The sequence below is a fragment of the Cucurbita maxima genome, unplaced genomic scaffold (genome assembly GCF_002738345.1).
Source record: "Cucurbita maxima cultivar Rimu unplaced genomic scaffold, Cmax_1.0 Cma_Scf00037, whole genome shotgun sequence".
Lineage (NCBI taxonomy): Eukaryota > Viridiplantae > Streptophyta > Magnoliopsida > Cucurbitales > Cucurbitaceae > Cucurbita > Cucurbita maxima.
The window spans coordinates 1,168,700-1,191,105 of NW_019272053.1; the positions used below are offsets into that span (position 1 = coordinate 1,168,700).

The window sequence follows — 22,406 nt, forward strand, 5'->3', positions numbered from 1 at the left end:
GCGAGTGGTAGCATATATTCGACCATGTTGCAAAGCTGGCCTCGGGTTTGATGTCGGTTGGTTACTAGGGGGTCTGTTGGTACTAGCTGTTGCTCTCTCTTGGATGCAATGTGCAACAACGTTACCTTCTTCATGACAGTTGAAACATACCCGATTCTTAAACCTGCACTTCCTTCGTGACGTCTCCCACAGTTCGTGCAATGTGGTCAGTCGTGTGGCGTGTTTTGTGGGCGAGCCTTTGATTGCCTACACTCTTGGTTCAAAATTTGTCTTAGCCTGGTGCCACGGTACCTTTGAGGAGGTTGGTGATGTTTGTTCTCTCTTTCTCTTCTAGTCAATCGTCGTGTTTAAGTGGGTTTGGGTGTCTTCCGTCGGATACTCCCTATCGTTGAGCGTCTTGGCAAGTCGAGGTGCTGTTACATAATTTGGTGGAAGGTGAGCTGACACTACCCCTCGAACATCGGGCCTCAAGCCCATAACAAAACATTCTACTTTCATACTTCTCTACTGACTTGTTTCCTTGCTGCTTAGGAATTCACGTTGTTTCTTATATTGCATCACTGGTTTGAAGTATTTTTTGATGAACGCTACTCTATACTACGTCCAGGTGATATCGTCTTTGTTCGCAGCAATCACCTGGGAGGCTGATTGCCACCACAATTTAGCATCATTGCATAACAAGTCACACAACTCAATCTATGCTCCTCCGTACACTTAATGCGTCGAAAAATTTCATCAATAGTCGACAACCATAATTCATCTACGACAGGGTCCTTGGATTTTTCCTCTAATACTTCGAGGTCCTAATGTTTGAAAGCTCAAAAATACTTGCTTTCTTCTGTCACATCGGCATCCCTTGTGATGGGTCGTCTACTTGGCACTTTGCACTAAGGTCGGGATCAATTGTGCCAATTGCCCAGTTGTCTGTGCCATGGATTGCATCCTTCTCATCATCGAGGTCATATTAGGTACTTCTAGAGCATCAAGGTTTGCTCTCGGTGGATCATATGGGGGAACTCCTATTCCCAAATTTGGGTTCGCATTTACTGACTATTCTTGAAGTGGGGCCTCTAAGGATGGGTTCTCCTATACCTTTGCAGAGCCACTGGGCACGTGTCATCATACATAAAATAAATTTTCCAACCAAACTGATAGTAGAGCCACTTACTTGGTTGGCCTAGACCGAAGCAACTATGACCCCTTGATACTAGCTTAACGCTTCTCTTTGCCGAAGCTACTACGATCTCTTAATACTAGTTTAACTGTGCCCTCTGAAGTTTAGTTCTAACTAAGGATTGTCACAATCATAAATTAGAATTCTACCGTAGGAATTGACTCACCTGCCATACTAATCCTAAACACTGTTAAAGAGTTGAAACTAGTAGAAAAGAGTCCGAGCGTATTAGACCCAAGCTCAATCAGCTGAAATGTGAGGTTGTTTGAGGTGTAAGGTCATCGTTGAAAGTCATCTCTTAGCCCAAAAATCACTGTGGGTACAATGGTAGAAAATGGATCAATGACCAGGTCTCCACACGTTATATTGTTCGTATGTGAAGTGTCACTGGTCTTGGTTCCAAGAGATGTTGCTCCCTAAAGTTTACCAACATCAAAGAAGAAGATCACGTGTGGATTTGAATCTTATTAAATCTTGTCGCAGGCTGTTTTGTGCTCATTGTTCGTTGTCACTACAAATGTGCATTAATAGAGAAGATGTCTTCAAGAGTACAATCACGCGAACAAATGACAATAGAACTATTTTTTTTCTTCTAATTTTAGGGACTATTTTATTTTATGAGAGAAAAATATTTAGATTCCATTTTTATGAAAAATAAATTGTAATTTATTTTATTTTATTTTTTTAAATAAGGAGAACAAAATATATATATATATATATATATATATATATATATATATATATATATGTAAAGTCTATTTTTCCCCTAAAAATTTTAAACTAACCTTTCTAAAACACATGCGATCGTGAGCGTTGATACAAACGCCAGTCAGCCGTCAGATCTAGGGCATCGAACACTGAAATACCCTAATATACCGATATTCTTCGGCCTTGAATGGTTCTTTCGTTTCAGTCTTACAATTCTTCAGCAACAGGTTTAGAGGATTCCGACGAGCGGAGAAGATGGTCCAGCGGCTCACTTATCGTAAGCGGCACAGCTATGCCACAAAGTCCAACCAGCACCGCGTCGTCAAAACTCCCGGTAATTAGACATTGTTCTTCATCCATTTCTCGATGCCTTCTCCGAATTACATCTCTCATCATTCGCTGTTTTGATGAATTTCTCTTACGCATCTGAATTTGTTTGCAAGATCTGGTCTCACTTGCTTAATCGGTGGTGTGTGGTTTGATTCTTAGGTGGAAAGCTTGTGTACCAGACCACGAAGAAGAGGGCTAGTGGTCCTAAATGCCCTGTCACTGGAAAAAGAATTCAAGGAGTGCGTATATTTCTATTCTTGTTCTTTTTGTTTTCATCAAACAAATTCAAGGAGTGCGTATATTTCTATTCTTGTTCTTTTTGTTTTCATCAAACAAATTACTTCAGAGCTGTAGAATTAGATTTTTTACTACTTTTTTGGTTTCTTGTTTTAGTATTGGGTATTCTGCATAATTTCTCCATACGTAACGAGTCGCTAATCTGTCGGCTTACGGGCAGCATTGTTCTTGTTGTTTTTGCATTTCCTTTATTGTCTAAAAACTCACGGTTTTATTTTGATTGAATTATGATGTTGAATTTTAGAACTGGTATACATAGAGTTTCTGAACAATATTTCAATCTGGTTGATTGCTGATATCTGGTTCAATTATGGTTTTTTTTTAACAGATTCCTCACTTGAGGCCTGCTGAATACAAGAGGTCTAGGCTGGCAAGGAACCGTAGGACTGTCAACCGCGCCTATGGTGGTGTACTGTCTGGAGGTGCTGTTAGGGAAAGGTGTGTTTCTTTGACATGCATCACTACACTACATTGCTAGCTTATTATAGACGGCTCCTTGAACATTCCTGAAAAACTTCTTTGATTTTGTAGGATTATTAGGGCTTTTTTGGTTGAAGAACAAAAGATTGTCAAAAAGGTTTTGAAGATCCAGAAGGCCAAGGAAAAGCTTGCCTCCAAGAGTTAGAATGCTGGGTTAAAAGCACAAACCCTTTTCCATTTTATATATGCTGAATGCAAATTTTGACTTGGATCAATGACTTTTTAATTTAAATGATTTTGAATTAGCTTTGTATTCTTTCAGTTGCATTAGTCGTTCCAAGTTTCTTCTGCAAGAATTAATCAGTTTATCACTCTTGTTTATGCTGATTATGCTTCATTTACCTGCACGCATCAAGAATATGGTCCTAGTTATGTTCCTTTATTCTCCCTCATCCTTCAGCACGCTCTTCTTCATTAGATAGTCTATAAAAGAGAGATATCCACAAGGCCTAGCTTCAGAGATTAGCCTACCTAACACCATTCCAGACACTTTAAATTTCAGCCTGAAGAGCTTCTCCACATTTAACCAATGAGTGGTGTTTGCAACAACATTGTTTCCTTACCTTTTGTTTATAAAGATACCAATACATAACTTCATGTTCCTGTGGTTACATTGCATCCACAATGATGCTAGTAGAGCCTTCCATTGTGAGCCTAGATTCTAATTTTCATGCGATGAATTTAGGCTGTCTATACATGAGCTCTCTCTTTGCATTTGACCGTAAAACAATTTCTGCATTTTTCATGTGCTTAATTTGGTGTTTTTGTGTGTATTTTCCGCGAGCACGTCTATTTTCATGCCAAATAGCCCACGTTAATATGATTGAAAGATAATTCTACAGAGGTTGAAAAGAGCATGACGATACTCTTTCAGTTTGAGTAGTGTGAATGGTTTGCAAAGCGAGAACATCAATCTTATTATTGCTTTTAACCTCCATAGGTATTTTCATCATCTTGAAATTCGGGATTAAACTAAACTCCCGCTCTCTTGTGCTTAGATGAGGAATCGTAGCTAAAGTTATGACCACATACAAATTTCAGTATGCATCCTCGTGACAGCTTAGTTCTTTGTTATAAGTGAGATTAGAATTTTTGTCCAAAAATTATAAGCATATGTGCAATGCGTTGTTATCTTTTTTGTAAGGCACAAATCTAGAGTTATATAGGACATCCTATTTTCTTTTTTTAGGTTTTCACTTATGTTAATGGCTTTATGCACCCTTTTTAGTATTTTTTTTTTACCATTTAAGATTGATTTTCTTCTCATATTGTCTTTGTTGTGGACACTTGGGAGAGTTTAAAATAAGAACTCCACTCACAATTCTTTCTAGAGAATGTTGAGAATGTTGAGATAGCAAGTTAAAAGTGTAGCAGCAAGTTAAAAGTGTTAAAGCTTGCTGGGAATGTTCATGACTATGCTAAGCAGTTTTCTAGGCTTATGAAACTAGGCTTATGTTGGATATTCATAACATTTTCAAGAAAGACAAGGTTTTCAATTTTGTTTAGGGATTGAAGTTGTGAGCAAAGACTAATCTCTACGAACAATGAGTTCAAGAATGTTCCACAACGAATTAGCAATGATCAATCCCAATATGTAAAGCAAAACCAGGCTTTCATAAGTGGGGGTAATAGAAATTATAGACCCAACTCTTGCAAAGGTGGGAGAGGTGATAGGCTTGAAAGCAAAGGGGAATGGGGAATGCAAGTCCTTTCAATAGAGAGGTAGAACCCTACAACTAGAACCGTCACAGTCAAGGCCCCTCGTCTAGATTCATATGCAAATGAGACCATTGAGAAACTAATTGCCCATAAAAGGAAGCACTCTATGTCTTAAATTTGCAATGAATTCAGAAACTTAGTACGAGAAGATAAAAGTTGAAACACTGCAACTTGTATGGGGGCCCTAAAGTATTTATCTACAATCACGAAGAGAGTGGGAGAGTTAGAAGAATTAGTGGGATACGGTTTTATGTATGTTGAGGCTTGGGTTGACTATAAAGCAGCCAAGAACTTTATTAGCCAAGAACTTTATTGTCAACTCTAAAGTCATACACAACTTTAGGACGGAGACCGAAGCGAAACGCTTGAACATCCTTTGGCATCAAGACATAAGATGGATGAAGCCATCAATTCGTCATCCCTACTTGTCTCAAGAGTTGCAAAGAGGACTTTGATCAAGCTGAGGACTTGGACGGGAAAAACTGATTCTGTAATAATGAATGGACGGACATCAACATGTTGAGGATGGATTTCCTACTCAAACATAAAGTCATTCCTATGCCATTAGCAAAATGTTTAGTAATAATGGGGTCCAACCACACCATTATTGAGACAAATACCCATCAACCAAAAGGGGTGAAAATGATGTCTACACTACAATTGAGAAGACCCTACCAATGATGAACGTACATTCGTTGCCATTGCCATGGTTGAAGAGTGGAGATCGAGTGAGCTAACTCTAATAGAAACCCTGTGGTCGTTATAGGAACATCGTGATGCAAGGCCTGAAGGTTTGACAAAGGATTTATCTTCACTTGGGTAGTAGACCATGAGTTTGCTTCTATGTCGGGGGTAGATCGCTCCTACAGATGTGTGTCATACGTCTCAACTTGAGCTAGCTAAGTGACACAAACAGTTAAATGACTTGTTAAAATTTAGATTCATTAGTCCTGCGATCATTCTTGCCATTGATCACCCAAATGCTAGGGAGAGACCCCAAGCCAACACCTCCACTAAACGGGAATACAAACCTCTGAAATGACTCGTGTTTACTCAAGAAGACTATCCAAACTAATGAAGAGAAGGACTAGTCGGAACGTTGGCGACGACAATTCCAAAATGGAGAAAGAGTTATGATCATGTTGAGATAAGATCAACTTCGATTTCAAAGCAATAAGAATTAACAACTGGTGTGAAAATACTATGGACTAGTCGAAGTCATTCAAAAGGTAGGGAAAGACTAATCGTGATGTCTATTGGGATTTATACCTTAAAGCCTTGTAATTAATTATTTAGTTTTTAACAATAATTTTATTATTTTATTTGTAATTTAATTGTTATCGTATGAAAATCCGAGGCTATTAATGTAATCTTGAACTGTATGTGATTGACATGTAAGAAGATCGTGTTCAAGTAATAACCTAAAGAGTCTATAGTATATGGACAAGTTTGGGTGGCTTATCTTGGTAACACAATTGAAACGACCCATTTTGTAATTTTTACAAATGATTTGATCCAATCGTTCATGTGGAAACATGTAAAGTGGGGTATTCTATACAATGCCTTTTTATAAGACTGGACTAAGAAATATTTAATCTCTTTTTATTAATCCGTTAATTAAGAAGATTAATATTTTACATGATGATCATATGCGACTAGATCTTAATCCTAAGTGAGTTATGAACGCCTGCCTGTGAGGGTTTGTCCTTTATTTACATGGGTGAAAATGACTTTTAGTCGATTCAATATGCCTACCATTTTGGGACTTAGACCAAATAGGGAGTTGGGAACATAATATCCTGAGATGGAATTCGTTCTTTCTATATAAGAAAGGTGGATGAGTTGTTCTCTTAAAATATTAGGGTCCCACCCTCTCATTGGCTCGAGAGGGACTTGGTTTATAATTGGATCATAAACAATTTGACAGCTATAATTATGAACAACTCGTGAATGATCGACTTGTTTGTAACGATTATATCAATGGATATAACTTGCCCTACAGTGCATAAAAGTGCAACTCTAGATGTGAAGTGGATTCACCAAAATCATGTCTACATTTGGTGTGTAAAATGCCCCAAAATATACATTAAGGGGATATGCTAGTTGTCAATTATTCCTATCTAGGCTATACACTATCAATATTGTGGTATGACTTATTTGCTTTTAGCCTATAACATTGCATTTTTTAAAATTACTTCAAACGTATTTTCTCGCTGGCGTTTTATAAAACATCTTCTATTAAATGTGACTCAATGCTTAATCATACGTAAAAATTGTTCCCAAAGTTCAATTTTTACATGACTAGTTCGTTTGCCAAGTTAGAACAAATGTCACACAATTACTATTTTGTAGCCACAATAGTGTGATTGTAACACATGACGTATCGTATAGAGGTATCATGCATCATACAACATGGAAATCACCTCAAGATAATCTCACTAGTTGGAAAAGATCCCTTCCATATAAGTTAGATTGATCGCTCTCTAACAAGTTCGTGAATTTCTAATGCTTTCTATATTAGGTTATGCTTTGTTAGTACTTCTGCCAAAACACTTGCACGTTTCAACACCTCCATCGAGGCTATGGGACTCTTGTGTCAGCCGACACCATATGTGCAAACCATTATTTACTAATGTGAAATATTTTAAATTAAACAATAATTTAAAACTTTTTAAGACATGTGGGCTTTAATAAATATCAATCTCGAGTGCATTTAATTTAAAATGATAAAGTACATCCATACAACAAACTAGGAATTTAAACACAACTAAGTTCATAAATACATAAGTTTGAAAATACAAGACATTGATCTATCTCGATCCCTAAAGACCTATAGCTCATGCACATCATTGCCTCAATCGCTCCATCTAAGCCTTCGTCTAAAAAAGATTAAAGTAGCATGAATGAGTATAAAAATGCTTAGTAAGTAACTTGCTTGTAGCTTTCTTAGTTCGTTCTCAAGTTTTATTTTCATGAGTTCGTGTCTTTTTCATAGTTAGGAGTTTGTTTCTAAGTTATAGACTTTACTAGACTATCCCCTAGGTCTACTTATTCACATCCGCTCAATTAAATGTAAAAGGCAGAAGTTATCTGAGTTCTCTTTTCTTGGCCATACATGGGTCACCCATTCTTAAGGTTCAACTCTTGTGAGCTCATCTTTCCAATAGGGTTTGTTCCAAAGGTTCTAAGGTACATTGGTTAAATTGTTATACTAGCCCTATTCGTCGTCGTCATCGTCATCATCATAAAAAATCTATACCTTGTAGATCCTCGAAGACTCTGATGTCAGTCTCCAATCTATTGTTCTTATCATAGCGTTATGAACAATGGTCTCGTATTCTTTAGTAGGGTCTACTTGGTATCTTCCTAGTAGGCCCCATAACGTAAACAACATAAAAGAAGTTGTGACCCTCAATCTAGCCAACAAGATCACGATAAGGCATTCACAAGGTGTTCATAAGTTCTTGTAGGATTCATGCACTTTTAGGGCTAAACCCTAATTCTACAAACTCATAAAATTACTGCTACAGGCCCTATTGACTATATTGACTGGGTAGGTTCACTAAAAGAAAATTAATGAAAATCCCTAATTCTCTCCATAAAGCGTGAGTAAACCATAACAAATTCTAAATTGTTATTAGGACCTTCCCTAACTAACCTAATAACTATTATAGACCTCTACCAACTCGGTAGGTTTACTAAAATAAAATTAACTGAAAAATCCCTAATTGTCTCCCGATAGAAAGAATAAATCATAACAAATTCTAAATTGTTATTTGGACCTTTGATAATTGACATGGGTTCACGAACAGGGGTTAGTCGACAAAATCTAATTGTCCTCGTATAACAATATAAATATCTCAAACATGAACCTGACAAAAAAAGGAACATATTATAGTAATCTAGATATGGATACCTAGTCATGTTTTTAGTTTAGTTCAATGATGAGTTCATTTCGTCATTTTTGTAAAATCGAGCTTAATAATGGCTCAACATGCTTTCCATCGTTCAGTTCTAAACTTTAATAACATATTTTAATAATACATGATTCCATACATACTACAAACTTATCTTAATTTGAAGTCTCGAAGTGCTACTTACGTAGTTTGGCCGATACTTTGATGGTCAATTCGAGCCTTTAAAAAGTTCCATATTTTTTCAAACTTCTCAAATATGTCATAAATTAAGAGAAAAGGAGATCACTATTAAAAAAAAAAAAAAAAAAAAAAAACCAAATTTAAATAGACCACAATGTGCGTAAAATAAAAAAACTAGTTTGATTGGACCAGATCGGTCGGTCCAACTAAAGCTCATTGGATTGGTCATCCCCTACTTTGAAAAACCATCATTGCATGTGCGTCACTCAGACGTTTGTTCTTTTCACTCGATTCTTCCAATTTAGACTATAATATCTCATGTCTACAGCCAGCTGATATTGTTCTTTTTAGGCCTTTCAAGACTTCCACTCAAGGTTTTAAAACGTGTCTAATAGGGAGAAGTTTCAACACTTTTACTTTATAAGTAATGCTTCGTTCTCCTTTCCAACCGATATGGAATCTCACATAGACCGTGATAGTTTCTTGCCTTTTCACCAACATTGTAGTACTCATCCATACAAATCTACTTGGACAAGAATTATGGATTTTTGTTGAGTTAAAAGGAAATAAAACTCAAAAATGAAACTTCAAACCTTGAATTCAATCTTCCTCTACACTGTTTTAACCCTTGATTCCTTCAAAGATGTTGTGCTCCTCACCGTGAGTTTGTAGGTTTAAGAATCACGCAATTCCATTAACTTTCAAAGACGAACTTTTCTAATGAAGTTTTGGTTTGTTGACTACCTTATTATTGAAGTCGAAAAATCGAAAAATGCATTCACATACAACATGTATCACGAGCATTGAAACCTACATTCATGATTGTTCCTTGGGCTCTACTTTTTGTCTCAAATAGGGTTGGATGCATAGTAATTCTCTACACATCGTCAATGTACATGCGTGAACACACTAGGTGGGCTTTTGAATGTACCACTTTGATTTGACTATGGGTAAGCGGATGCACGCATCTGTACATTACATAACTTGAGAAGTAATCCATGAACATATGAGCATACAACATGCATGAAGTCCTGCATGTAAAATCATGGTTTAGTGAGATAATGCATATAACACTTCCATACATCACTTGATTTAATATATCTTGTGAGACGAACCTACATAGCTATGTCATTTTCATCATATTGATAGCAGATTTTACATCATGGTGTATCGTAAGACATATGCATAGTCATAATATCATATCAGTCCTACACAACATATATGGAAACATATACATCATACACTATCATACCATTTTTATTAACATGTATATAAATGCAATAAGGTATGTGTTATTTATTTAGAAGACAATTTCATCCCACCTAAATTGTAATCAATCCAACGCTAAGTTCATTTACACTATAAGCTTACTTCAATGTCCTTAAGTTTTCATAAAACTAACCGTCTCTTTAGATCAACCTTAACGAAGTTTAATTTCACTTACGACATTCAAACTAATTTTGCAATTGATCTTATAACCTATTCGTAGGGATAATACAACTCAATTATCTTAAAATCTACTGAGAAATAATTTTTATTGGTTAAAACAGTAACTAAGTTAAACTTTGTCGGCCTTAATTAAATCCAAAAGACTTTTAAAACGGTCCAAAATAGGCAAAGCTAGCCAATTAAGCTAATTGAAATCAAACCGAGATGATTAGAGTCAATCGAGCTAAGACGAGGAGGCAGTTAGGGGGATTGGCTAGGTAGAGCCAACCACAAGCCACATGCAGATGGCTGGCTTAAGGAATTGCATGTCGCTGCATGGACAAGACGGTTGTTGGGTGATGGCTTACGCGCGGCGAGGCAGCTAGGTGACACAATCGCACTTTTGAAGGCAGCGGACTAGCGATTGTGCGACACTCACTTTCCAACGACAAGTGAGCTAAGCCAATTTGTTCTTGCGTCGCCTACAGCCAAGCGACGTATGATCGAGCCTCTAGCCTTGGTTTTAAAAGAAGGTTTTAGAAAACTAGAGTAGAGAGAGATTTTAGAAAGAGAGATTTTTGAAAGAGACGTTATATAAGCAAGCAAGAGAGAGATAACAACGGCTTAGCATATATAACCTTAGGTAGGGAGAAGTTGACAACTAGTCATATCCCCCTAAGTACATTTTGAGGCATTTCATGTCTGGCAGGCCTAGACATGATATTTTTGAGGCGTCATACACCCTAGAACTACAAAAGTAAAAACACTAGAATAAAAAGACATGACAAGGGTTTGGCTTGCCATGGGCGACACGCCCTGGACGAGCATGACCGTGACATCTTCCCCCACCTAATTGGTTGACGTCCCTGTCAACCGACTACTTTTAAACCTTGCGATGTGGGTGGCGGCGGAGTTCAAATCTTCGGCGCGTTCCCAGCTTGTTTCCTCTGTAGGGAGATTCTTCCATTTGACAAGAAATTCACGAATCGTCCGTACAAGTCTTCCTATCTTCCTAACCCTGTCGGCGAGGATCTCCTCTATTTCTTTTGTTTCTTTTTGCCTCAGATCGATGCTCGGTCTCATGATTGCATTTTGTTGGTCGTCGTCTGGGTCAGGGTGGTATGGCTTTAAGTTGCTCACATGAATTACTGGGTGGATTTTCATCCATGCAGGTAGTGTAACTCGGTAGGAGGTAGTCCCGATCTTTTTAAGGACTTCAACTGGGACTTCATATTTTCGAACTAGTCTCTGGTCCTTTCTGCTGCGAAATCTGATCTGTTCTGGTTTCAGCTTGATGAGGACTTGATCTCCTGCTCGGAATTGAAGGGGCAACGCTTCTTGTCCGCCCACTTTTTCATATGCTTGGAAGCCTTCTCTAAATATGCCCGGGCTATATCTGTTGTCTGCTTCCATTCTCTTGTGAAGTTGTGAGCTTGAGGGTTTTTCCCTGCATATGAATGATCAATAATATGGGGTAAGGCCGGTTGTCAAGGGACTCTTTCCCGTAGACTAGTTGGTTTGACAATTGAAGCAAAATTGGGCGACATCTAAGAGTTGTATCCAGTTCTTCTGGCGAGCGTCGACGAAGTGACGTAAGTATTCTTCGAGCAAGAAATTGAACCGTTCTGTCTGTCCATCGGTTTGAGGGTGGTAACTCAAGGAGATGTTTAAGGTTGTTCCCAAGAAGGCAAATAACTCAATCCAGAATGTCCCAATGAATCTTCCATCCCTATCATTGATGATGCTCGACGGAATGCCACATAACTTTACAATGTGTTTGAAAAATAGTTGAGTTGTGAGTTCGGCCGAGCATAATTTGGGAGTGGGGATGAACGTTGCATATTTTGAGAATCGGTCTACGATAACCAAGATAGCATCATATTCCCCGACTTTTGGGAGGTGTGTTATGAAGTCCAGAGATACACTTTCCCAGGGTCTTGTCGGCACAGGTAGAGGTTTCAAGAGTCCTGAGACTTTGGCTTTCTCGACTTTGTTCTGTTGACAGATGAGGCACGTCTTGGTGTATTGCATGATGTCGTCTTGCATGTTTGGCCAGATGTACCCCTTTTTTATTAGGGCGTATGTTCTTTGCCACCCAGGGTGTCCGACCCATAAGGTATCATGACATTCCTGAATGAGCTTCTTCCTCAGTTTTCCCGTTCTTGGGACATACAATCTGTTTCCTTTTGTCATCAGAAGGTCTCCCTCAACCCAAAACTGTCGTGTTTTCCCAGCTTTAGCTAGTTCGACGACGGCTTTAGCCGATGGGTCTTTGTGTAAATGTTCCTTGATGATGTCATGCATTGATCCATCGATCTTACTTGAGTGAATATGGGCTAACATGCACAGGGTCGCATGTTCGCCCTTCCGATTCAGTGCGTCAGCTGCTTGATTACTCTTACCTGCTTTGTGTTCGAACTTGAAGTCGAATTCGGCCAACGACTCCTGCCACCGGGCTTGTTTTGCCGTCAATTTTGGTTGATCAAAGAAGTGGCAAATAGCGCTGTTATCCGTCTTCACTACGAACTTTGATCCCAAGAGATACTGTCTCCAGACTCGAAGGCAATGGACTACTGCCAACATTTCTTTCTCGGAGATAGTGTATCTACGTTCGGCGTCATTGAGCTTTCGACTTTCGTAAGCGATGGGGTGGCCTTCTTGAATAAGAACCCTACCTAGGGCAAAGTCGGAAGCATCTGTTTCTATTTCAAATGACTTTGTAACATCTACCAATCCTAGGACAGGACCCCTCGTCATGGTTGTTTTCATATCTTCAAAGGCCATTTGACAATCATTTGACCACGACCAAGGGTGGTCTTTCTTCAACAGCTCTGTCAATGGGGCAGCTCGTCGTGAAAACCCTTCGATGAACCGCCTATAGTAGTTGGCTAATCCTAAGAAGGACCGCACATCGGATACGGAAGTAGGAACCTTCCATTCTTGGATAGCTTTTATCTTATCGCTATCCATACTAATCTGTCCACATTTGACAATATGTCCAAGGAAGTTGATGCATGTTTGTGCGAATGCACATTTCTCTTTCTTGACATACAGTTGGTTCTGTCGTAGCTTGTCGAACACCAGCTTCAAGTGCACTTTGTGTTCCTCTAGGGTTGTGCTATAAACCACTATGTCGTCGAGGTATACTATGACGAACTGATCCAAGTATTCGTTGAAAACTTGGTTCATCAATGTGCAAAAAGTAGCTGGGGCGTTTGTCAAGCCAAAGGACATTACTAAGAATTTGAAGGCCCCATATCTTGTTACACACGTCGTCTTGGGCTCGTCCCCTTCGACAATACGTACTTGGTAATACCCTGATCGTAAGTCTAACTTCGTGAAGTACTTGGCCCCGTGAAGTTGGTCGAAAAAGTCGGATATTATTAGCAGTGGATATTTGTTGCGTATCGTCACCTTTTTTAAGGCTCTATAGTCTATGCACAGACGCAACGTCCCATCCTTCTTCTTCTGGAACAGTACGGGGGCTCCGTAGGGTGCCTTTGCCGGGCGGATGAATCCCACCTTCAGCAACTCATCTAGTTGCTTCCTTAATTCGGCTAGCTCGGACGGAGCCATCCGATATGCGTTATTCGCTGGCGGTTTAACCCCGGGGATGAGTTCGATTTCGTGATCAATGCCTCGACGAGGTGGTAATGTTTGAGGTAAGCTCTCCAGCATTATGTCAGCATAACTGTTTAGTACCTCCTTGATTTCATTTGGGACAGTTTCTTCGGTGGCGCTACTTTCATCAATGGTATGGCCATAAATGTAGGTTCCTCTCGTGCGAGTCCCCTTTTCAATTGTATGGCCGAGATCATTCGAAAATTACCTAGTTGCTTGATGCTTGTAGGTATTACTGTGGGGTTGCGGTCGGTGATGATTAAGCATTTTGTCAGCGGCATTGGGATAACTTTTTATTCTAGGAGAAACTCCATCCCAAGTACCACGTCAAAGTCGTCCATGCGAGCTACGACAAGATCTAGCTCTCCTGTCCAATCCTCTATTTTGAAGGGGACTCTTTTGGAAACTCCCACAATAGGCAAGGCCTCAGAGTTAACAGCTTTCATTTTCCTCGGGTTCTTTCCTATAGTGAGTCCCAATCTTCGGGCTTCTTGATCGACGATGAAGTTGTGAGTCGCTCTTGAATCTATCAGAGTGCTTTTGCTCGGTCGAGAATTTATTGTCGCATCTACGAACATGAGCCCTTTCTCTACTATCTCCTTCGGTTCGACCTTCCGTTGGAGGGCTGACAAGAATTTAAGCGCGCTCATTCGGGGGATTGTCTTGATTTTCCTTCTTGTCTAGCATAGTCTCGACCCTTGCGTCATTTCTCTCTTAAATGGACACTTGGAGCGCAGTGAGAGAGACCCAATGAGAACAGTAAGATACTTTGTGGGGACCTTTACACAACATGCATTGTAAAGGCGTCGTCGGGTGGTTCCTTTGATGGTAATGTCCTCGAGATGTCCCCGCTTGGTTGTTCTGAGGAGGTCTATCCGTCCATCCGCTTGGTCTGTCGTTACCTCCGTTCGGTCTGTTGGGGATTCCATTTCGATGACCTGGTGGCTTGTATGTCTTGCCCCCAGTGTTTGGGGTTGGTATCATTCTTCTTTGTGATCCCGCTTCGTTCCCATAGTCTAGGAGTCTCTCGACACAGACCATTGCGGTAGCTAGGGTTTGGACCTTATTCTCGTGTAGCTTTGTTTTGGCCCACGGGTGTAACCCATTTATAAAGAAGAACGCCTTGTCCTTCTTTGATGTGCCCCTGATATCTAGCATCAGGGTTGAGAACTGTCTGACATAGTCTCGTATGCCTCCAGTATGTTTCAGGGCTACTAGTTTTTCCATTACTATATGTCCTGCATTTTCGGGGAGGAATTGGTCCCTCAACTCTTTCTTGAGGTCCTCCCATGAGTCAATGGTGCACAATCCATCCTCGATGTCTTGCACCTTCGTACGCCACCACAGTTTGGCGTCGTCTATGAGATACATCGAGGCTACGGTCACCTTCTTGTCGTCGGTACAAGCCGTTGTGGCTTTGAAGTACTGTTCGACATCAAAGATGAAGTTTTCCAACTCTTTGGCGTCCCGATTCCCTTTGAAGGCTCTAGGATCTGGGAATCTTAGTTTGTTGGACCCTGTATTAGTTTGCCCAGCCGTGACGTTCTCCACGGCTTTCATGGTCACTTCAATTCGAGTGCCCATAGAGGCCATCATTTCTTGGATGTCGTCGATTGTTGTTCTAAATTCATCAGCTAATCCATTGAACAAGCTCATCATTGTATTTTGTAGCACGTCGAACTCTTCGCCACGTTCCTCCTTGTGCGCGACAGAGCTATCCGGACTACCAGACGGTTTTGGGTTGCTCGTAGGAGCAACTCTTTCTTCGAGCGAGGTCACTCGAAACATCAATTCTGCGATTGGCAACCCATCCAGGCGGTTGTCCATTGCGTCGATTTCTACGACTTTCTCACTCAATTCGGTCACCCGTGCTTCCAGGAAGCGGAGGGTGTCAGGGACTTCTTTGAGGAACAACATTTCCTCCTCTATTAGCGTAAGCCGGTCAGCTTGTGCTTTGGGTGACGACTTTGTCGCGGACATGGTTTCGGTCTTTACTATGTCACGGAGCTAACAAAGCTCTGATACCACTTGACACAATCGCACTTTTGAAGGCAGCGAACTAGCGATTGTGCGGCACTCACTTTCCAACGACAAGTGAGCTAAGCCAATTTGTTCTTGCGTCGCCTACGGCCAAGCGACGTATGATCGAGCCTCTAGCCTCGGTTTTAAAAGAAGGTTTTAGAAAATGAGGGTAGAGAGAGATTTTAGAAAGAGAGATTTTTGAAAGAGACGTTATATAAGCAAGCAAGAGAGAGATAACAACGACTTAGCATATATAACCTTGGGTAGGGAGAAGTTGACAACTAGTCATATCCCTTATAGTACATTCTGAGGTATTTCATGTTTGGCAAGCCTAGACATGATATTTTTGAGGCGTCATACACCCAAGAACTACAAAAGTAAAAACACTAGAATGAAAAGACATGGCAAGGGTTTGGCTTGCCATGGACATGTGGCCATGGGCAACACGCCCTGGACGAGCATGACCATGACACTAGACAGTGGGGGTTCGTGGACCTAGATTGTTTGGGCTTAACATTTGCTGTATGCTGGCTGGGGGCTTCGGGCTTGGGGGCTTCGGGCTTCTTCGCTTGATGGGTTACGAACCGTAATTATAAAACAACTAGAAGCAGGTAAAAAGAGATAAAATTAGAGAGCAAATATTATTGTAACTTATGTGGGATGAAAATCAGCTATGATCTTGGTTTTATAACGAAGGAATACTCTCTACATTGGTTTGAAGCTCTTCGGTAAACCCAAAGCAAAGCCTGGACAATATCATACAATTGTAAAGAGTTGTGTTCGTCTAACTTAATATCAGAGTCATGCCCTAAATTTAGTCATGTCAATAAAATCCTCAAATGTAGAACAAACACTTCAAAAGAAAAGGAGGCCCTAAATTTAGCCATGTCAATAACTCCAAAAAAAAGAAGGCGAGACTCCTCGAAGGTATAGTAAAAAATGACTAAAACTCCAAAATAAAAAGATTCGAGCCTTGATTAAAGGAAAACGTATTTTGTTCGAGGGGAAGTGTTGAATAAAAGTCCCACTGCAGGCCTTTCGGAAAGCCCAAAGGAACACTATGTAAAATGACAATTATCATATCGTTGCGGAGAATAATGATGTATTTCTCATTGTTGGTTCTTTTGTTAGTAATATAGTTTTCATTTTTTAAAACAAAATTAATTTTACTGTTAGGCCATCTCTTTAACCTTCTCTCTCCCTCCATTGTTATTGCCTCGAATCGTTGCTGTCCCCTCCGTCTCCACATTGATTGCCTCGATCGCCGGCGCTGCCGACTGCCTCCACCGCGATTGTTTCATTCCATCCTCTGAAAGTTTCTCTCTCCTCTCAAATGCCTGATTCGCCGTCTCTTTTTATATTCTCGATCGGAGGTGGATTGTTTTGACTCGCATCGGAGGTGAGGTCAGCATTGCTTGTTTTCGGATTGGTATCCTTGTTCTGTTTTTAATTCATAATCGTGGTGTTGCATCTCTTGGTGATCTCTCTTCATTTCAATTGTTTTTTTTTTTTTTTAAATTTCGGATAACGTGTGAAATTTACAAAACTACGGGAGTTCGATTAAATAGATTCTTTGAGTGATTAATAAATGTTGTTGTTTCCTTTTTGGTTGTGGCTTTCTCTGGATTGGCGGTTTCTCTATAAATGCATCGTAACTTGTAAGAACTATAGGAAGTGTTCCAATTTTCTTTATCTCTTGGAAAAATGTCTAACACCGATGTTTAAATGTAGGCATTGCACAGAGAAAATAAACTGATTAGATAACTAAAATAGTTAAAACAGTAATACATCGCATTGAATGATCAACAAAGAAGTTTTGCCTTAGTGTCGGTTGATTGCAATTAGATCTAATGGATTAGGATTCCACCCATCCGGGAAGGGAGCTTCCTTTTTTCAATTTATCGTTTGCAATTTTCTTGAATTTGCATTGGTTGGGTTTTCGTGCTTCCATTGAATCAATTTCAATTATGGGCCTTTGTTTCATCCGTACCAGAAAACATCATTGCCGGAGAATGAATGCGCTAGAGCTTCGAGAAAGTGATTCAAATTCTCAGTGCCCCCTTCAAGGCAGTTATTTCGTTTGTTCATTTCCTTTACACATCTAGGTTAGTACTCAATTCCATTACTGAGTCAAAATTAGAACTTGCCAATTTTAATTTTGGTAGCCAGTCCAATACGTTCTAAAATTGTGTTGATGTGATTCAACATACGTTTTGAGTATTGAAAATTACGAGGTTATGGGATTTTAAAGTAATTTCCATGATTTGAATTCAATTAAACTCTTATGATAAAATGAATAATCTTACCGCAGGATATTTCAAAGGTTCAACTAGTCGTCAGAAATGATTACTTTGGGCGACTATATATACTTTTTTCCAAAGAAAATCGTTGATAAATAATAACTTTTGAAAGCTTAAAAATGGTTGAGAAAAACATTACAACCCTTGCGTGCAGATAATAAAATCCTTGAGAATAACATTACAACCTTAGCGTGCAGATAATAAAATCCTTTGGAAAATATTTCGTCTAAAAGTTATTTTATCAGCCCACAATTTGGCAATTATAGATGAACGTGTTACCTTCACAAAATATTGATTTTTTAAGGTTAATGAACCCCTGAAGAGATTTTCGACGGGATCTATTTCAACACATTTTAGAGGTCGAATTAGCCTTCCAAAAAAGATATATCTAAAGTTCATTCATTACCTTTTTGAAGATTGTAGCCTTTGAAAATTGTCAACTTTCTTGCAGTGGTCCACACTTCAATCATTTACTCCAACTTTCCTCCTGTGACGAATCGAGACAATCTGAATCGGACATACATCACAATGGCTCCCATTCTGTCGGAAAACAGTGTCGAAGGTGATGATGAGAGGGAGGAGGAAGAGGAGGAAGATGAGGAGGAAGATGAGGAGGAAGAAGAAGAAATGGCTGATGACGAGATGGAGCCGAGGCTCAAGTATCAGAGAATGGGAGGAAGTGTACCTTCGCTGCTCGCTAGTGATGCCGCTTCATGCCTTGCCGTTGCTGAGCGGATGATCGCGCTTGGGACTCATGCCGGTACCATTCATATTCTCGATTTTCTGGGGAATCAGGTTGGCTTCTTTTGTTTAAATTGGTGCTGAAATTTGACTCTAATTATTTTCTCTCTTTTGGGAATTTTTTTTTTTTTTTTTTTGATAAGAAACAATTTCATTGATGAGTGAAATTTACAAGAGGGATGTATAATCCATGGTGTTTATAAAAGACCTTCCCAATTTGCCATGAGGGAGGTATAACTATAGGAAGTAAAAATATTAGATAGTTTACACCAAGATATAGCATGGTAAACAACATTGTCAAAAAGTTTGTGTAGGTCTGTGTCGTTTCGGTAAATATTTTTTGATTTCTTTCTTTCCATAGATTTCAAAAGAAAGCCATGATGAGCTTTTTCCATAATAGGGCTTTTGCATTCTTGAAAGGGTGGTACGTCAAGGCCATATCCAAAAAATCTTTTACCTCCCTAGGAAATGTGAGATGCCTTCCTAAATATTAAGAATCGTTGTCATATTTCTGAGTGTATGTGCATTGCATAAACAAGGGACTTTGTGATTCGTTTTCTTTCTTGCGTAGTGGACACCAATTTGGAGAGAGAGTGATGTAAGACATTATTTTATGAAAATTGTCACTTGTGCTGATGGCTTTATGCGCTATTTCCCAAAGGAAGAACTTCACCTTTTTAGGTTGATGTTCTTTCCATATTGTGTTTGCTAGCGTGAGATTTATTGCTTCTACTTTTTCCCCCATGTCCATCATCAAGGATTTTGTAGAAAAGACCCCATCAACATTGGAGAGCCAAGTTAATGAGTCTTCTTTGTTTGACAATATCACAGGGGCAAGGTTAAGGTCTAATTTGGCCCAATCCGTTGCTTCATTATCCTTTAGATTCCTATCAAGCTTCAGGTCCCAAAATTTGTTGACAAAATTCCCCATTTCTTTAATCATGGTTTTTTTTTTTGTTATGAGAGAGCCTATACAAAAGTGGATATTTCAAGGCTAGCGTGGTTTTTCCAATCCATGGGTCGGTCCAAAATGATGTGCTTCCCAATTCCCCACCTTATGGCAAGTTCGGTTGGTGATGAGATTTTGATGTTTCTTTATGTACTTCCAAGACCCTTTTGTAGAAGATGGAGGAGGATGATCTTTGTTTGATGTAGGAGTATATTTAGCCTTTATAAGATTTCTCCATAAGGCCTTTTCTTCATGATGATATCTCCATATCCATTTGGCGAGGAGAGCTGTGTTCTCCGTCCTTATCGAGAGAAGACCGAGGACTCCCTTTTCTGTAGGGAGGTTTATAATATTCCAACGAACAAGGTGTGCATCACCTTTCCACAAGTAATTTATGAAAAGTCTTTCTATATCTGCGACCACTTTTTATGGCATTTCAAATAGAGACATGAAGTAAGTAGGGAGGTTGGATAATGTGGCTTGTATTAGGGTAAGTCTTCCGCCTTTTGAAGTATAATATTCCAACGAACAAGGTGTGCGCCATCTTTCCACAAGTAATTTCTGAAAAGTCTTTCTATATCCATGGCCACTTTTTGTGGCATTTCAAATAGAGACATGTAATAAGTAGGGAAGTTAGATAATGTTGTTTGTATTAGGGTAAGTCTTCCGCTTTTTGAAGTATAACGTGATGACCATGTTGATAACCTTCTTTCTATTTTCTCAATAATAATCTTCCCGAAGGAAAAAGATTTGTGATTTCCTTTTAGAGGTAGTCCTAGGTACATATTCGGTCATTCTCTCTTTTTACAACCATATATGCTAATATTGATGCTCATGATCTTTTTTTTTTGGAGATTGATATTTTGTCTAGAGAATCCTTCGGAGGTTTTTACCGTCTCAATCATGTTTTTTATGGAAGAGGCATTCACCAAATCAGAAAAGAGGATTGTGTCATCTGCGAACTGAAAGTGGTTTATGCTCAAGCCTTCATTACCAATCTGAAAACCTTTTATCTGCCCTTCGTGTTTGGCTTTTGTCAGTAGGCAACTGAGACAGCCATTACCATGATGAAGAGAAAAGGGGATAGTGGATCTCCTTATCTCAGGCCCTGTGTGGCATAAATCTTCCCTCTCAGTCTTTCATTGATGATGGTGAAGTTTGTGGATGAGATGCATCCTTTAATCCACCTTTGCCATTTTGGGCCAAAGCTTTTTGCCACAAGAATGTTTTTGAGGAAAGTCCAATCAACATTGTCGAAGGCCTTTTCCATGTCAAGCTTAATGATTACACCTTTTTGTTTCTTTCTTTCCCATTCATCAATGAGTTCGTTGGCCATGAGGAATGCATCAAGAATTTGTCACCCCTCAACAAAAGCTGTTTGTTGCCCCGTTATTGTGAAGGGGAGAACCTTTTTAAGGCGTTTTGATAATCCCCTTGCTATGATTTTATATAGACCGGTCGTGAGGCTTATGGGACGAAATGCTGCAACAGTGCGAGCATCCAGTTTCTTTGAGATCAAACATATGTATGTTTCATTCAGGTTTCCATTAATAACTCCGTTTTCGAAAAAAATCATGGAATACTCTCATGATATCAGCTCTCATCATAAAGTTTCAGCATTTCTGGAAGAATTCTAAGGTAAAACCATCCGGTCCTGAAAACGACCTCAATAGGTCTCCAGTCTAGATCGTGAGGAAATTCATAGAGGGCATTGTCTTTTGTGTATAAGGACAAATTTTGATACAATTTCTTCTTTGTTTGCTAAACTTCTGCCTTGTGTGGATAGAATTTCCATGATGGTAATCTTTCGCTTCTTTGTAGCTATGATACGATGGAAAAATTTGGAGTTTTCTCTTTTGGGAATTGGGTTTGCGATTGGCTTCAGTTCTGAGTTGTGCAAATTTTGAGATTATGATAGTTCGTTCATGGATGTGGCTCAATTTTGTGCTACCAAAGTAGATACTGTCTTACAAACCTGCGCTGCAATTTTACAATGTCTCCTATTCCTATCTGTACTTGCTGCTTCTCAATTATCCATCATCAGATTATACTTTGTGGTAAAGAACAAAATCTATGAATCATCAAACTGACTTTTTGTGGTTAAGATGTACACGTGATTTTACATTTGATTGGGCTCAGAATGGAAAGTATTCATTGGTGGCTGATACATTTATTGGTGCACAAGCTAATCATGCTCGATTTTATTTTTCCTAGGTCAAGGAATTCCCTGCTCATACTGCTGTAGTCAACGACCTCAGCTTTGATACAGAAGGTGAATATGTAGGAAGCTGTTCGGATGATGGTTCTGTTGTAATAAATAGTCTATTCACTGATGAGAAAATGAGGTTTGAGTATCATCGCCCTATGAAGGCAATTGCATTGGACCCAGACTATGCAAAGAAAACTTCAAGAAGATTTGCAGCAGGTGGTCTAGCGGGCCATTTATATTTGAATTCGAAGAAATGGCTAGGATTTAAAGACCAGGTTCTTAAGATTTTTTTTTTTTTTTTTTTTTTTTTTTTTTTTTTTTTTTTTTTTTT

General features: G+C 39.2%; 2 protein-coding genes across 6 annotated transcripts in view; both read left to right on the plus strand.

Annotated features, from left to right (window-relative positions):
• Positions 1-2,051: 2,051 nt before the first annotated feature.
• On the plus strand, positions 2,052-3,344 carry LOC111468627 (60S ribosomal protein L34-like). The gene is made up of 4 exons (XM_023113906.1): positions 2,052-2,216; positions 2,372-2,451; positions 2,838-2,947; positions 3,041-3,344. The coding sequence occupies exons 1-4, from the start codon at positions 2,138-2,140 to the stop codon at positions 3,132-3,134; spliced, it is 363 nt and encodes a 120-aa protein (XP_022969674.1). The 5' UTR covers positions 2,052-2,137; the 3' UTR covers positions 3,135-3,344.
• A 13,689-nt stretch (positions 3,345-17,033) lies between these two features.
• Positions 17,034-22,406, plus strand: part of LOC111468604 (vacuolar protein sorting-associated protein 41 homolog) — a 23,242-nt gene continuing 17,869 nt past the window's right edge. Inside the window, exons 1-4 of one of the 5 annotated variants that reach the window (XM_023113863.1) lie at positions 17,034-17,280; positions 17,870-17,981; positions 18,628-18,971; positions 22,081-22,350. In XM_023113863.1, coding sequence (XP_022969631.1) covers positions 18,705-18,971; positions 22,081-22,350 — 537 coding nt within the window. In that variant the 5' untranslated portion in view covers positions 17,034-17,280; positions 17,870-17,981; positions 18,628-18,704. Of the gene's footprint in view, positions 17,281-17,869; positions 17,982-18,439; positions 18,536-18,627; positions 18,972-22,080; positions 22,351-22,406 lie in introns of those variants that run through there. The other 4 variants (XM_023113864.1, XM_023113865.1, XM_023113866.1 and 1 more) reach the window with 4 other exon arrangements.

Excerpts from the sequence above, each read along its gene's own strand:
- LOC111468627 (XM_023113906.1), top strand. The coding sequence starts at position 2,138 with ATGGTCCAGCGGCTCACTTATCGTAAGCGGCACAGCTATGCCACAAAG. Across the intron at positions 2,217-2,371 it reads CCGCGTCGTCAAAACTCCCG|GTGGAAAGCTTGTGTACCAG; the intron begins GTAATTAGACAT and ends TTTGATTCTTAG. Across the intron at positions 2,452-2,837 it reads CTGGAAAAAGAATTCAAGGA|ATTCCTCACTTGAGGCCTGC; the intron begins GTGCGTATATTT and ends TTTTTTTAACAG.